The sequence below is a fragment of the Thermobia domestica genome, chromosome 9 (genome assembly GCF_964235325.1).
Source record: "Thermobia domestica chromosome 9, izTheDome1.hap1.1, whole genome shotgun sequence".
NCBI lineage: Eukaryota > Metazoa > Arthropoda > Insecta > Zygentoma > Lepismatidae > Thermobia > Thermobia domestica.
Window position 1 is genome coordinate 187,824,313 of NC_137462.1, and position 15,761 is coordinate 187,840,073.

The 15,761-nt window shown below is 33.8% G+C and overlaps 1 protein-coding gene across 2 annotated transcripts in view; it reads right to left on the reverse strand.

Moving 5' to 3' along the window:
* Nucleotides 1–15,761, reverse strand: part of sns (nephrin adhesion molecule sticks and stones) — a 954,753-nt gene that overhangs the window by 38,688 nt on the left and 900,304 nt on the right. For both annotated transcript variants that reach the window (XM_081725673.1, XM_081725674.1), the window contains exon 5: nucleotides 10,070–10,261. In XM_081725673.1, coding sequence (XP_081581799.1) covers nucleotides 10,070–10,261 — 192 coding nt within the window. The remainder of the gene's footprint in view (nucleotides 1–10,069; nucleotides 10,262–15,761) is intronic.

Sequence of the window (15,761 nt, forward strand, 5' to 3'; positions counted from 1 at the left end):
AGCTCAGAGTGTTCCAATCATGCCCTGAAATCAGCCCACGTAATGCACGATGCAATATATGAAGTAAATCATAATATGTTTAATACATCTGATAATATATCGAGAACTTGTGATGAGATAATTTTTATGTATTGAAGCGTCCTTGCATCTTCATTGTCATAACGAATCCTCCACAACTTGAAAATAATTTTGAGAAGCAAGAACTTTTCTTCAATTTTATTACTCTTCAGTTGTAAAAAGAATAAGTACACTTTTTCCTTTCATGCGTAAGAATGTAAGTCAATCGTAAGTTGCCAAATCAAAGCATATTGCCCACGCGTTTGTTTATGCCAATCATATAATCTGTTATATTATTTAGGCGCGAATATAAGGAATATTTCCTTTTATGATGTAACACTCTATGTTTTTGATAAAATAATGTCGAAATAACATTATTGTAGCCACTGCACACACCAAACTAATTGGTTTTCTTTCAATTTTCTGCTTCATATTGCGAATTCTTATTTTTGCCAAGAATTCAGTGCCTTGGCTCCACTGTGCGTCGTGATTAATCGGATTGGATAGAAAAAAAATGAAATGAAATCTTTGATTTTTACGTCCCACGGTTATGCCGGTTAGGCTAAAGGAGACGGTGATGATGAGTAACGAATGAAATAGTGGAATGAAGAAAGTGGGAGGAAACGGGAGAACCCCGAGAAAACACACGCACGCGGTGTTTGTCCACCACAAAGTTCACTTGGCGGGGCTGGGATCGAATCCGGGACCCCAAGTACCAGAGGTGAACGCTCTACCACTGAGCCCCCAGGGGTAGAAAAACGTTTTGAACTAAGCAAACTCATCACAGTCAAAACGCCGAACACGACTTTGCTCGTTTCTGAGTTTGAAAATGCTCCTGCGTATACTGTAAGTCATTACTCGGCACCTTGTATACCACATGTCATTAAGAAATCATCTATAACTCTTTAAGTAATAAGTAAAAACTTGTTGTGACTTATTTAAACTTTTGGATTGCGAGCGAAGCGAGCAAGAAAATTTTTAAGAAATCTACGTATTTCATTGATAACCGACAGCAATATTGATCTAATAGGGCGCCAATACTTTCTGGGGGCGACTCGTCTTTTATTCATGTCCAACACAACTTTTTCTTTCTCCTTGCTCGTTCGGCGCCCCCTTGTTGTCAGCGCCCGGGGCGGGCGCCCCGCTGGCCCCCCCTTAGCTACGGCTCTGCCCTTCCCTTTTCGTTTCTAGGGAAAAAGAAAACTGTTTCAAGCCCAGTGTTTACGTTTAAACTTAATAACCACTAACAGAACTCACAAAGTACAGAGTAGTAGAACAATCTCTTGATTTACTTGAGTGGTTGTCATATGAGATGGGAACATAGTAAAACCAAAGAGCGAGAGAGATGAATGGGTGCGAAAATCGTGCAGACAGTGGCTCTTGCTGTGACGCCTAAGGCATGCATGAATGAATACAAGATCAGGCAAGTAAATATGGAAAAGGCAGTGATAAACATCTCACAAGAAGGCAAATCAAAACTGTTTATGAGGAGCATATGTCCTCAATATAGGTCACAAAAAAGTATAGCCATATAGAAAGCGGGATATACTCTGCAGATTATTGAGGGAAATAAAGATGCATAAGTTACAAGTTAGAATGTAGGAAGTATTGAAATGTTAGTACATTGATTGGGATCTATGATAGTAGTAGACTCTAGTCTTAAAGTACTAGAGTCAATTTATCCATATTCGAAGAAAAAGAAACACGATATAAAAAAGTAATTACAACTCAAAGAATTACGAAAATACTATTTTTGTTTTTATTTTTACAATAGGATCACGAAAACTTTGAGGAAATAAGGAACTATGCAGTTTACTTTATTTTCCATTTTTTTTTTTTTTTTTTTTTTTTTTTTTTTTTACAGTATTTGAGATTTTTAGGGCAAAAATTGTTTCAAGTTATAGCAGTATGGTGTGAGGGTTTTCCAGCACAAACATGGTCAGAAAGGTGTGTTTCGAATATGAACATTTTTAATTCACAATTAGTTCGTCAACAATTTTGAAATATATATATAAGCTTAATCAAAAACTTTCTTTAATTGTGGTAAAATTACTACTTTGTAAGAAAGAATATCGTTCCTGAAATCACATTTTAACAAACATTGTGCGTCCAAACATTTAGAAGCCATAGTTTATAGTCGCGAAGCCAATAGTATGATTTCATAGCTATGTTTGGACTTAACAAATAATTACTCTTTACAATTACTCTTTATTAGTTCTTAGAAGTACGAAGGAAAAATCTTATATAATTAATAATATATCTTATGTTCTTATATTAAGTTATATGCAAAGATTAAATTCTAATATGATTAGTTGGGGGTCCCTGACGCGAAAAGGCAAGCTGAAACTATGTATATATTTCATTAAAAGATTTTAATGTACTGAGGAACAGCGGGCGGCATTGTTGGCGTTGTAATAAACAGAAGTAAGCAACGCAAACCTTCAGAATGACTCACGTCTCATAAGCGTATAATACTATTAAAGAAAATATTACTCAAAAAACGTACTTTTAAATAATAACATTTGAAATCAATGGCGTTTAATTTTAACTGAACAATTTTATTGAAGGGGAGTTACCCTATTAAGTTGGTGATAGAGCTCACCCCCCTCGACCCTCTTGAATTTAATCCTACATAACTCCTCCAAATAGAATATATTTATTCTTGTAATTATTATTTATTAATTTTTATCGTTCATTAAATAGCGATAATAGGATTGGTTAATATTTTCGTATTCTCATTTATCCAGTATCTTGATTTGATTTTCGTTCTTATTCGTTGAAGCCTGGCCCTTAATTTGGCAGATGTGCAATATATATTTTTTTATTTAACATATATACACGAACATATATGTTCGAACGAACATAATGGTATGTCACATTTTCTAACTTTTGAGTAAACTGAAACAGAAGGTTGACTATTCTAGGAGCGCACTCACGCGGATGATCCACCGGGTTTGAACCCTCGAAACTTAAAATTTGTCATATATTTATATATTTTTAAAAAAATAAAAATATGCTTGTTTAGTAGAGAAATGATTCATGTAATCTAAAGATCTGATCTTTCACATCATCTCTACCCTTCCTTTTCTTGTAAAAGTGGTCTAGTTCTATTATTTTTTCTGAGAGTAGGGATGGCAATACTTAATGCGTGCAGAATATCACTGGTTCAATACTATATAGATGTAATAGTGTCTTGTAGCATTAGACCCCTCCCAACAAAAAAAATCTGAGTGTACGCCTGGACTATTCCTATGCAATTCAATGCAATGACACATACCAAACAAGATTCCCCTGCCATCTGCAGGTACATTTTCGAAATTAGACTACCTACATTCTGTTCTGTGGTTTGATCACAACCCACTGCATCTAATAATTCAATTTCACCGGAAGTGGCGTTTACCATTATGTTATTCGCTTGAGCCGCTCATATATGAAGGATCCAACTGAATTAATATAAACTACATGCAACAAGAGTACCAAAAACTTATCCATTTATTCTTGTATGTTTTTAATTTTGAAACGAGTTTTATTACCCCAAAATGAATATGACTTAGACAATTATGTCTCTCCATAGCTAGTGATGTTCAGATGTTAAAAGATTAGTATAGCATCATTAGATGGGCAAATTAGATTTCACTTCCATAAAAGTCGTAAACATATTTTCTTGTAATATGCAAATCAGATGTATATATATATATACCTCATTCACATAGGTACGTTCACAGAGAACAGGGGAGAAATTTCATAATAACTCTGAGCGGCGACTGTATTATAGATTTGGCAAATTCGTCAATGTTTGAATTTTTCTGAAGAATTTCCTCAAGTACATTTACTTATTTATTTTGTTCGCTGTTAGCAAGACCATCAAAGAAAGCACAAACTGCTTGATCTTGTCAAAAGTCTCAAACAACAAGACAAACACATTCAATCCTGATCCCCAGCAAGAAATGAACGGGAAATTTGGAAGGATCAGGACCTTTTTTGTGGACAACAATGTGATCCGGGATATTCAGAAGAATTTTCTTCGGGGTAGACATGAACTGATTCGCAATATCGTATTCATTATTAATACAGTCTCAAATCCTATGATGGTAATGCGATAAACATGTTAAATCGTTTAACTATAAGAACATAGGATGTTGTTGTTTAACTACAGAAACCACGTACGGGATGCCTGATCCGTAACCATCAAGACACTTTTGAGAACTTGACTTTGCGTTGTGTTGGCATTGGTGTTCTCCAATTCATACATCTTGTACAAAATAGACTTCATTCCCTCACTTGTGGAGGTTCAAAACATAATGTGTCCAATTCCCACATCGGAGATCAAACTTCCTGCATAATTCTTTGCTCGGTTTCGTTTGCCAATACAGTGATTTCTTAATGTACTCTTATCAGTACTGACATCAGTGTGAATTTTTCGAGGAATGACTTGAAGGTTCGGTCGGTGTGTCTTTTGAATGGACTTACCAGGGTGGATCGATTTAAATCAGTCTGATTTAAATCACGATATAAATCAAGATTTAAATCACTTGATTTATTTAATAAAAATCGTTGATTTAAATCGAATTCCGAAATAAATTAATTTAAAGTGAAAATAAGTAAAATCCGGTTTCTGTTATGTTATTTCGATTATGGAAGTTAATAATCATAATACAATGAGACTCAAATGTACGGTATAGTATGAAAACAAGTGTCATGCAGAGGATGATTAGGGAAAATCCCGTTTTGAACAGGTAACGGAGCAATCCTACTTTCTTCTTTTCGTAACCTTGGGTTGAGTTTTAAAATCATTAACTATTCCAACGAGGAAATCACCATCGACATTTAAGACGAATTTTTTTTTTTTTTTTGTGCGTGTCTGTTTGTTTGTTCCCAGATAATAGGGCGTATTTAGAGGGGTCCTATCCTCTCTCCACTTTTTTTTAAAATTTTATAACTTTAAGCGAAATTTATGTATTTCATGCCGCAAGCTAGTTCTGAGTTTTTAAAAATAGACCCCTGCCAAATATCAGTAACTTTTGTGATAAAAAGTGTCATTTTGATAAACGTTACTGTACTTTTTCCTTAATGCTTAATCTTTTAAATTATATTACCTATTTTTAGGTGATAGTGCAGAGTCTTCATTATTCGATTTAAAAAGTACCAATAAGGCTTTTTTACTTCGTTTTCTTCAAGACTGGAGGCATTTTAGAACACGTTACATATGCTTTCACGCCTTTCTGCGTTGAGGCATAGTGTGTGATGACGTCATAAATTTAAAAACATATTTTTTGTTATGCGTATTATTAAGTTTTGGCGGGTTACATTTTGCATTCAGAAGACTGAAATTTTGCACACTCGTTCAGTGCACCCCTTAATAATTTTCAGATGTTTTCAGATCTCTGCGTGGAAACAGCGGGGTCCAGAGGGGCAAAAATGCTTTTAAAAAAAAAGATATTTTTAACAAAAAATAGATTTTTCGTGATTTTCCCGTCTCAGATGGAGACATATGAATGTTACCGTTTGAAAGGCTGTTCTATTCTGAAGAAAATGATGTACGTCCTATGTTCCTAGGATAAATAGGGATGTCTCAGGAAACTGTTGCCTGAGATCCTGTTTTATACGGGAATCTGGGGTATTTGGAGAATATTATGTTTCACGGGCTTACTTTTGCACCTACGAGATTGAAATTTTGCACATTTACTCAGTGCATCCCTCAGTATTTTTCAGATTTGTTTCAGATCTCTGCCTTAATACAGGGGCAGGGGTCCACAGAGGTAAAAATTTAAAAAAAAAAGATATTTTTAACAGAAAATTCGTTTTTCTCGTCCCAAATAGGTGATAGAGACATTTGAAGGGTACTGTTTGAAAATTTCTTTTATTCTGAAGAGAATAATGTACAAATCATGATCCTAGGATAAATAGGGATGTCTGAGGAAATTTTTATATTACATCCGGGTCATCGTGGGAATGTTCTTAGCTCATTGTTAAATAGTTTCCTCACCCTTACTAAAGATAGAAGCTTGAAATTTTATACACAGATTTAGTACACCCCTTAGTATTTCCCAGTTGATTTTGTGATCTGTGCGTTAACACAGGGTAATCCAGAGGGGATCAAAATTTTTTTATAAAAAAAGTAAAGAAAAAAAAGCCAATTACTCAAAATTTCCCGCTTCAGGGACATGATAGGGAAATGTGAATGTTATCGTTTCAAAAGTTGTTCTATTCTAAAGAGAGTGATGTATGTACCATGATCCTAGGATAAATAGGGTTAATGCTGTAGTTGCTTGACTGAAAGTCTATAATTTAGCTTTAAAAAGAGCCATAATTTAAAAGGGTTAAGAAACATTGTTTGGGATTGATATAGGTTAACGACTGGGGATAATTCAAAATTCAACCCGAAATACTTTCACTTAAATGGCATAATTAGCATTTAATACTAATTCCTAATGCTTTTTCTTCAGTTTGTGACTTGTATTATACGAGGAGAAAGATTTGATTTAAATAAAAAAAATCGATTTAAATAAAAAAAAATCAACAAAAATGATTTTTTAAAAAAAAAATCGTGATTTTTTTCCACCCTGGGACTTACTAATCAGTATTGCATTGTTGTAAATTGTATCTTCAAAAACCTGGTTATTTAAAGACAAGGGAGAAAAAATGATGCAAAATTATCTTTATTTCCATCCACACGCAACATTTGGTATAATGGGTATTTTAAGAGAACCATTTTCTTTTTCACTAAAAGAAAAAAGGTGCCACCTAAAACTCCTAACCCTACAGATAACTATTAACCGCTCTGTAATAACTTGCCTAGAACAAAAGAAAAAGACTGATCTACTTTTGAGATAGTTGAAGCTTAATAACGCAAATTAAATCCTTAACTGACCTCATAGGGTATACGGCACCATGGAGTATGACATATGATCTTTGGTTTGTAAATGAAAGTTTATGACCCAAGAAGAAATGTTTTGCTGATAAAAGGTTGAAAACCAACACCGATCGAAAACCCTAACAGGACAGAAAGGACACCGACATACTAACAAGACTAGAAGGAGCGGCGAATAGTAGTACGTAAGTGTCCATTGGTGCCGAACAGCAAAACCACTGTCCCGATTCTGCTCTCTGTGTTAAAAGCGACAGTTTTCCTGACACTAACTCTGAAATACGACGTACAAGCAGAAAATCCATTTGGCTGGAACAATATCCAGCTGAAAGTGAACCGAGGGACAGATAAAGATCGGGTCGCAAAAGAATGACGTGAGGCAACGGCCCAACCAAAGAAGCGTTTTTTACTCGGTCGGGGAGTTGAATGGGAAGACACTATGTAAAAGAAAAGAAGAAGACCTGCCCTTTACACAAAAAGACTGCGACGAACGGAGAATTGAGAGCATGTCATCGCAGAAAATGCTGCCTTTTCAGAGTTCATACAGTATGTATTGGAATTGTCCCCGGAGATTGTGATAATTTATTAGATATATATATTCTTTGCGTTGTCTTTCGTTAGTGTTTCTTTCTCTCTCTCTCTCTCTCTTTCTATCTTGAAGCAATTGAATAGCAAATTACATCCTGCGCAGTGCAATATTCACATAAACAACAACCAGTTGACCCTATTTTTCTTTGGTTAACTTACGTTTAGGACACCAATGCTCCTTGGATCTTTTTCTTTCCTTATAATGAAAAACGAAGAATCATCTTACATATATAAGCAGCATGAAGAAAATTGAACGATTGGCCTAGTCCCAAGTCCCAACCTTTACAAAGACACACGAAAGTAATCTTTGTTTCATATTTTCCTCTCTTATTACAAAAACCTATTTTCCTTTTCCTTCATACTCCCAAGAACTACAATACAGCTACGGAGAGCGATTTTATGATTTTAAAAAAAGAAAAAAAAAACCTTCATAACCTCAATATTATTTGGTGAATTATAAACTATGATAGGATAATAAATCAATTTAATAGAAAAAATATATACAAGTACTGAACTAATAAATAAAGTGCTCCTTTTAGTCTTTGTTGGTGAGAGAGAAGAGGACAACAAATCAACAAAACTGTACAAACTTTTATAGTGTTTATTACTGGCCTTATCAACAATACATAACTTGCGGAGCTAAGATAAAGTGTATGAACAAGAACTCTTTTCTTCTGATAATTCATTACAAAATAACAAGACAAAAATTTACAGATAAGATCTGAAACTATTTCTTAGGTCCACAAACTAGGATGGTATAACACTAATTTCAAGATTTAGCTTGTCGGTCGTTTTCGTTCATTTTTTGCATGCACTCCTCTTTTGCCATCTCAATTCTTCTTACCCCCCCCCCCCCATGCCGAAAATGTGATAAAAGAACTAAGTTAGGTCACAGTTCACTTAGATATGTACCAAAAATCATCAAAATCGATATAACGATCTAGAATGGTTTAGCCTTCAACACGGTTACGATCACTTTTATTTAAATAGATATGCTCGAAGAGGGCTGTGTTTCATCCGTCACTATATATCTTTTGCTTGGGGGTAAAATAAATTCAGGATAGACAAATTGATACGCATCTATTCTTTTAAAAAAAATCTTGTTCTCAATTCGAGAGAACTATAAAGAAGTCTTTCTGTTACAATAATTTCATTTAATACAGAACAGAACAATCCATGAATCAAGAATCAAAGATCCCTTATTTATTTCTCCGTCTTAGCTTTCTTGCTTTCAGGGTAAAATGACAAGCTAAATCTTGAAATTAGTGTTATACCATCCTAGTTTGTGGACCTAGGAAATAGTAGTTTTCGGATTGGCTGAGATGAACAATGACTCTCTCCATGCCGTTTAAGTCCAAGTTCAGCCCCATCAGCAGGTCATAAAAAGGGGTGAGAGGTGGGGTGGGATCGGGAGTGTCTCTATTCAAGTTAGTGACCCCGAAAATTGTGGATTGGACATTACTATCAGCGATATTAAATTATTTTTACGTATCACCCCTTCCCACTCTACCTTTCACCCCATTCCGATAGGGTGCTGAATTTGAGAAATTAAACGGCTTAGGAGTGTCACTATTCATCTCAACGACTCTAAAGACTAAGGATTGGACACTGATATTGGTCGTTTTCGATTACATTTATTTTCACCCTCTGCCTTGCCCCTCACCCCTTCTCGTCAATTGAACCATGGTCCACTTACTTACCAAAAATAATCAAAATTGGTGCAGCGGTCAAACTCTTTAAACTCATTTTTATTTACGTAGACATACACGAACAGACCTGTTTTTCGCGCGCCATTCTGCAGTACGTGATGCAGAATCGATGCAAAGGAAAATACATCCTGTCACTGCTGGAACCACATTTATGAAAAAAGAAAGTCGGGTTGCATAATTTTTAGGTGTATAGAGCAAAACGATTTTCAGGGAATTGACGACTGGATTACACTACGAGCAATGAACAAGAGAGAGAGAGAGAGAGAGAGAGAGAGAGAGAGAGAGAGAGAGAGAAAGGAAGGAAACGTTCACTCGAGAATAAGCATATAGACTCGAAATAGACTAAATTTGTTTCTATTATACCGTACAATTAGCTAATTTTTTAGAGTGCCAAATAATCAGAAAATAACTTTAGCTATTGTGTTAATATACTGGGGTTCCGTTTATATTGTAAAAAAAATGTAAGTGCACGATTAGGATTAGGAATTAGATTTCTGGGTTTTCGGAATCTATGGCCATGTTAGCCCGTCTCACATATGACGGATGACGTCCTTCGGTCATCACACTGTCCGGGAAATTGGAGAAAAAGAAAGGAAAGGGGAAGGAGGGAAGCGACCTGGGATTATAATGTTAGGTACCATCCTGGCATTTGCCTGGTGTGAATGAGGAAAACAACCCAGGAAAATCTCACTCAAGATGAATGGTTAGAAATAGCTGTTACACCTTTTCGACCGACTGTCCCCACCAGAAGTATAAGTTCATGAATAAAGAACATACTTTAGATAAAAATATCACCAACAATCCATTGGACGGAGGACATTATTATAGCGATCATGTAGATACTTACACAAAACACTGAGCTTAACAGTAACCCTCAGCGGCATGTCATGAGGTAATGCTTCGTGCCTGGCTTCACAGGTATAATCGGCGTAATCATCTTCGGCTGTCGGTCGTAGGGTAATGCGGCTCTCCACATTGTAACGTTTCGTCTTTCCTCCAGTGGGCGTTGTCACATCAGTCGTAGTATCTTCACGATTATCTAGAAAAAGTAAAAGAAGTTATAATAATAATAATAATAATAATAATAATAATAATAATAATAATAATAATAATAATAATAATAATAATAATAATAATAAAAAATAATAATTGCATAATTGGAAATTGCAGACTAATAGTCCATTTACAATTCCAAATAAAGTACATAAACAAAACACAATCATACATACAATAATATTAAATAAAAAATAAAGATTACATGCAATAGCAGGAGACAAACATATCACATGAAAAACAACTAAAAATTACAATAAATTATATATAAAAAAAAACAAAGCAAAAGGCATGCACAGACAATGATAAAATTGTGATTATGATAAATGATAAGTCGTAAACTTTCTTTGGATAGAAGGAAAATCAGGTATAAAAAATCAATAACATGTAAATAGTTGTTTGCATTTAACAGATATTTATATATAGGCGCATCACTAAACTTCGGATTATATTTGAGGATTTTAAAAGTTTCTTCTAGCCATGTTATGAACACCAAGACTAACGGCCTCAATCAGTAGTAACTTGCCAAATAAAATATTATGAAGCAGTTTAATGTCAAATAAAGTTCTTCTTTCAGATAATTTTAATAGGTCAAGATGATACCTAATTTCATCATGAGTTTTTCCTGATAGAAATTTAAATTTCCATTTTAGCCATGAAAGAAACAAGTTTTGTACTACTTCTATATCCCTTTGAAAATACTGGGTTCCTTTGTTCCAAATACTGGTGCAATATTCAAGTTGACTTCTAACGTTTGCGTAATAAAAAATTAAACAAGTTTTTAAAGAGGAGAAGTCTCTAGAGATCCATTTTGTGATTCCCATATTCCTTCTCGCTCTGGAAACTATATTTTCCAAATGTTTATTGAATAACAATTTGGCATCAAAAGTAACACCTAGATCTTTTATAGAAACAAGCTTTTTAACCAAGACATTTTTGACCACATAGTTTTAATAAACAGGATTTGTTTATGATGTAAAAGATACCAAGCGTGTTTTGCCGAGATTCAAAGTAGTCTTTGACCACTTAACAATGATATTAATATTATCTTGTAATTTAGCACAATCACTAGCATCATTTATAGCACGGTGAATTTTCAAGTCATCAGCATACATGAGAAATTGACAATTGCTATTTTCTTTAAGGTTATTGACAAACAAAAGAAACAAAAATGGACCTAAATTAGATCCCTGAGGAACACCAGAAAAAATATTATGTATATCAGAAATATGACCTTTATATTTTACAACAAATCTTCTACAAGTTAAGTATGAGATCTAATAAAGGTTGGTGATAGGTCACATGTATTAAGTTTCTTGATTAATATATCATGAGGAAATTTGTCTAAGGCCTTAGAAAAATCACAATATATTACATCTACTTGTCCTTGAGTTTTTACAGGATGAATAATATCATACATAAAGAATGTGAGATTGGCCAAAGTAGATCTATTTTTCATAAAGCCATGCTGTTGATCCATAATTTCTGGAGAAACATGATTATGGAGATAATTGTATACAAGCTTATCAAAAATTTTAGGTAATATTTCCATTATACCAAATATTTCCAAAATTTACCGAGCGAAGTAGCTCAAGTGGTAGAGCGTTGGCTTCGTATTCGGGAGGTCGTGGGTTCGAATCCCGCTGCCGACCATCCTGACTGAGGTTTTCCAGGGTTTCCCTCAGTCCTACCAGGCAAATGCCGGGATGGTACCTACTAAAACAGGCCCTGGCCGATACCTTCCCAAATCCTTTCCATTGTTATTGTTGTTGTTGGATATCCAGTGTAAAATGGCCTCTGAGCTGTATCTGGTGATTGTTAAATAAATAAAATAAAATAAAATTATAGAAATTGGTCTATAATCCGTATAATCTTTCCCATTAATCTTAGGGATAGGAGAAACAAGAACAATTTTCCAACTCTCAGGATAAGTAGAGGTTTGTATACTCCGGTTAAATAATGACGCAAGAATAGGGGCAATAATATGCACAAATCATTTAATTATAAAAGTTGGTATACCATCAATTCCACAAGAGCATTTGACTTCAGTCCTTTAATAACATTAATAACCTGATCAACTGTAAAACTAGGAAAAAATTTACTATTTCCAGAATTACATAATAATCCAGTTTCATCATAAGACGAACGTCTTTGATATATAGATTCAAATAGCTTGGCCCATGCATTGAAAGTTTATTAGAGTCATCTACATATTCATTATCGATCATAATACCTGAGGAAAACTTAGTGCGGTTATTATACTTACAAAACCCCAGAATTTTTTAGGGTTTTTGGTTAAATAATATTCAATGTCCGAAATATACATTTTCCTATCCATACGAAGTTTGAATTTAACTTGCCTTCTATAATTTGCAAAAATAATATAATTATCATCAGATTTAGTTTTTTAAAAAATATTTTTATACGCTTTTTCTTTCGCCTTAATTAATAAGATAAATTCTTTAGAATACCATAAAGGAAAACTCCTACTTTTGGATATAAACTTAGGAATATTATTATTCATACTGGTTTCAATTACATTCTTCACAGCATCAACAGCAAGGTTAATATTCTCAGCTAACAAGATATTAGTCCAGTCTGCCTCTGCTAATTCCTGGTATAAGGCTAAATAATCACCTTTATGGAAAGAACATCTTGGCGAACAACCAATATCCAAAGAACATATCTTATTAGATATAGTAACCTCGATAGGATAATGATATGAATCAGGAATAACAAGAGGCAAAACATCTTTAGTTGCAACAACATTAAAATTTGATATAACCAACTAGCTGAACCTACGTTCTCTACACAGCGCATCATTCACATATGAGCATGAATCTCCTTGTTATTCCTCACATCAGTACATGTCCCTTGACAAACACAAGTGAAACACGTCTTGATACAAAAAAAAAAAAAAAAAAAAAAAAAAAAAGGCAAGAGATACCATAAAGGGGATATTTTTCGAATGCTTCCACCCTTTTAAAGTTATACAAGCACGAACCTACTTTGCTAATTTTCGTATATTTTATTTCCTTCATTTTAACTAGCTCATTCTTTTGATAATAAATTGATAATTAAAATTACAGGCTTCTGGAGACAAAGATATCTGACTGGCACCATTAATGTAGATTCGTTTCTTTTAGACTCTGTACTTTATTAAGAAGCAAAGCAAGCGGATCGTACTGTTCAAATAGGGAATGTGACTTCGTAAGAAAATACAACTACTTAGAAATCTGAAGAAACCCTCACCAAGGTTATTGGAATTTTTTAACACGTAAACTATTGTGAAGGATCATAAACATTATTATATTTTCTGATAGGTAACAAACAATTTGATGTTTCCTAAGTTCAGTAAAAGTAATTATCGTACATCGAATTATTTATGTTGTCCTAACAAATGGTTTACTACGTAAAGCTTATTTGAGGAATAACCTCTAACAGTAGTTAGGAATTTTCAAACGCTTTGTAGTTTTAAACACATGCGAAGAATTATACATAAAATACAACTTGATTTAAGGTTTAAATATTTTGTCTTGATTTTAAAGCCTATTTACTACCCTTTCAATGTGTAAAATTGTTACTGGCACAGCATTCATAAATGACAAGTCCAAATATACTAATGACAATTTCAACAAATTTGCATTTTATATTTTTTTTTTAAATAATGATTATAAATGATAGAAGACAGCCAAACGCTTACTTCATATTCTAGTAGATGATGTTCCATAGCAATGGCGCTCTCTATAGCATCACAATAAATTTCTGATATTTATCATAACCTAATAATCATTTTTTTTAAAATAATAACTTTTCAAGACTTAAAGAACAATAGATTTTGATGTCAGAAACTACAAGTAGCATATATAGTTTAATACGAAAACATTAAAGCAATTGTGTTCCTCTCCGCCCAGCAGGACCATTTGATGAAATCAAAGCCAATATTATGAGGTTGACCATAGCTTATTTTTAACCGACTTAAACCGAGGTGGTTCTGAACTTTTGTTTGTTTGTTTGAAAGGGTGTAAAGTTCGGTGGTCTCGTGTAAACTTTCAACGAACCTCATGGTAGTCTTTGGAGCAAGACCATGAAACTTTTCAATACTTGACAGTATTTATACTGTAATTGTGTGTATTTTCATACACTAAACACAAATTGTAAAGTGATTAAAAAAAACATTTACTCCTTTGAGAGTACGGTGCATCATTTGAGTTGAACTTAACCGAATTTCGGAATTTGCTCGTTTCAAATTTTACAGAAAACACATTATCTGTAAATAATTAGTTAATTTAGTTACGTGTTTACTTTGTAAAATGTTAATATTAGCTTTTACTTTTTAGCAGTTTCGCACAACAAGTCTTTTGACTAATTACTAATTACAAGTACTGTAAATATTTATATATAAAATTAATGAATATTTGTCGTTCTTCAACATAAAATATTGATAAATTTTCCTTCCTTTTAATTCATAAATCCGAATTATTTGAACATACGGAAGAAACTTATACATTAGGAACGAACACTTTGAGAATTACAATTTTCTCTCTCTGAGAATGAAAATAATCAAGAAGAAGAAATCAAAATAAAACTAATTGAATGTTATTCACTAATAACTGTTAGTTGATATAAAAATTAAAACATGTTGACGAGAGTGTCAGGATTTATATGCAAACCTTGCATTTACTTTCTCTATTAAGTACATGTAGTAACGAAGTTAGAAATGTCGGGATAAGTATTAAGTGGCACATCTTAAGGAAAATCACATATGTAAAAAATAACCTTTAATTGCTTCAAAATAAAGGAAGAAAATGTATCTAATGCAGTAATGGAGGGAAAGAATGAAACGAAAGTACCTCGAAATAACGCATAGACAAGGTACTTGTCTGTCAAAGTGGCAGAGCTTGAACCTCAATCCTGCATATCAGAGGTGAGCGTTGAACCACCGAGACCCCGTGATTGTTGTATGACTGAGGCCTCATAATCGCCAACTAAAAATGATGCGTAAGTATTCAGATTGTTACAGCGATTGAACAAATGAAAGGAAGAAATATAATTAGTAAAATATCTTAGATTATTCTATCGTATAAAATTATAAACAAAACCGTCTTTAATTTATGGAATAAGCAAATATTTCGTTAGGATCCCAAAGGCCGTTTACCAAGCTGAGACAGACATGTTAACATCAATAAAGCTACTGCACTGTATATCGTGCTCCTAGTAAGAAACGCATGCCAGTTTACTAGTCTTTCAGTGAAGGAACGCCGATAATGAAAAGCTTAGTAGACCTTCAGATGAGTTCACCAAAGATGCTTCCGCTTCTTCTCATTCCCCTCTTCGTCTATCTTCTCCTGCAAGAACTATTATGAACTTCTCTCCCATTCCTTTATCTCTCTTGCAGCCAGAGCTCGAGGCAACGAAAAGAAAACCCAAGTACATAATGAAGGAGTAATAGAGATTTATTCTTTCCAACAACGAGTTCTGACAAC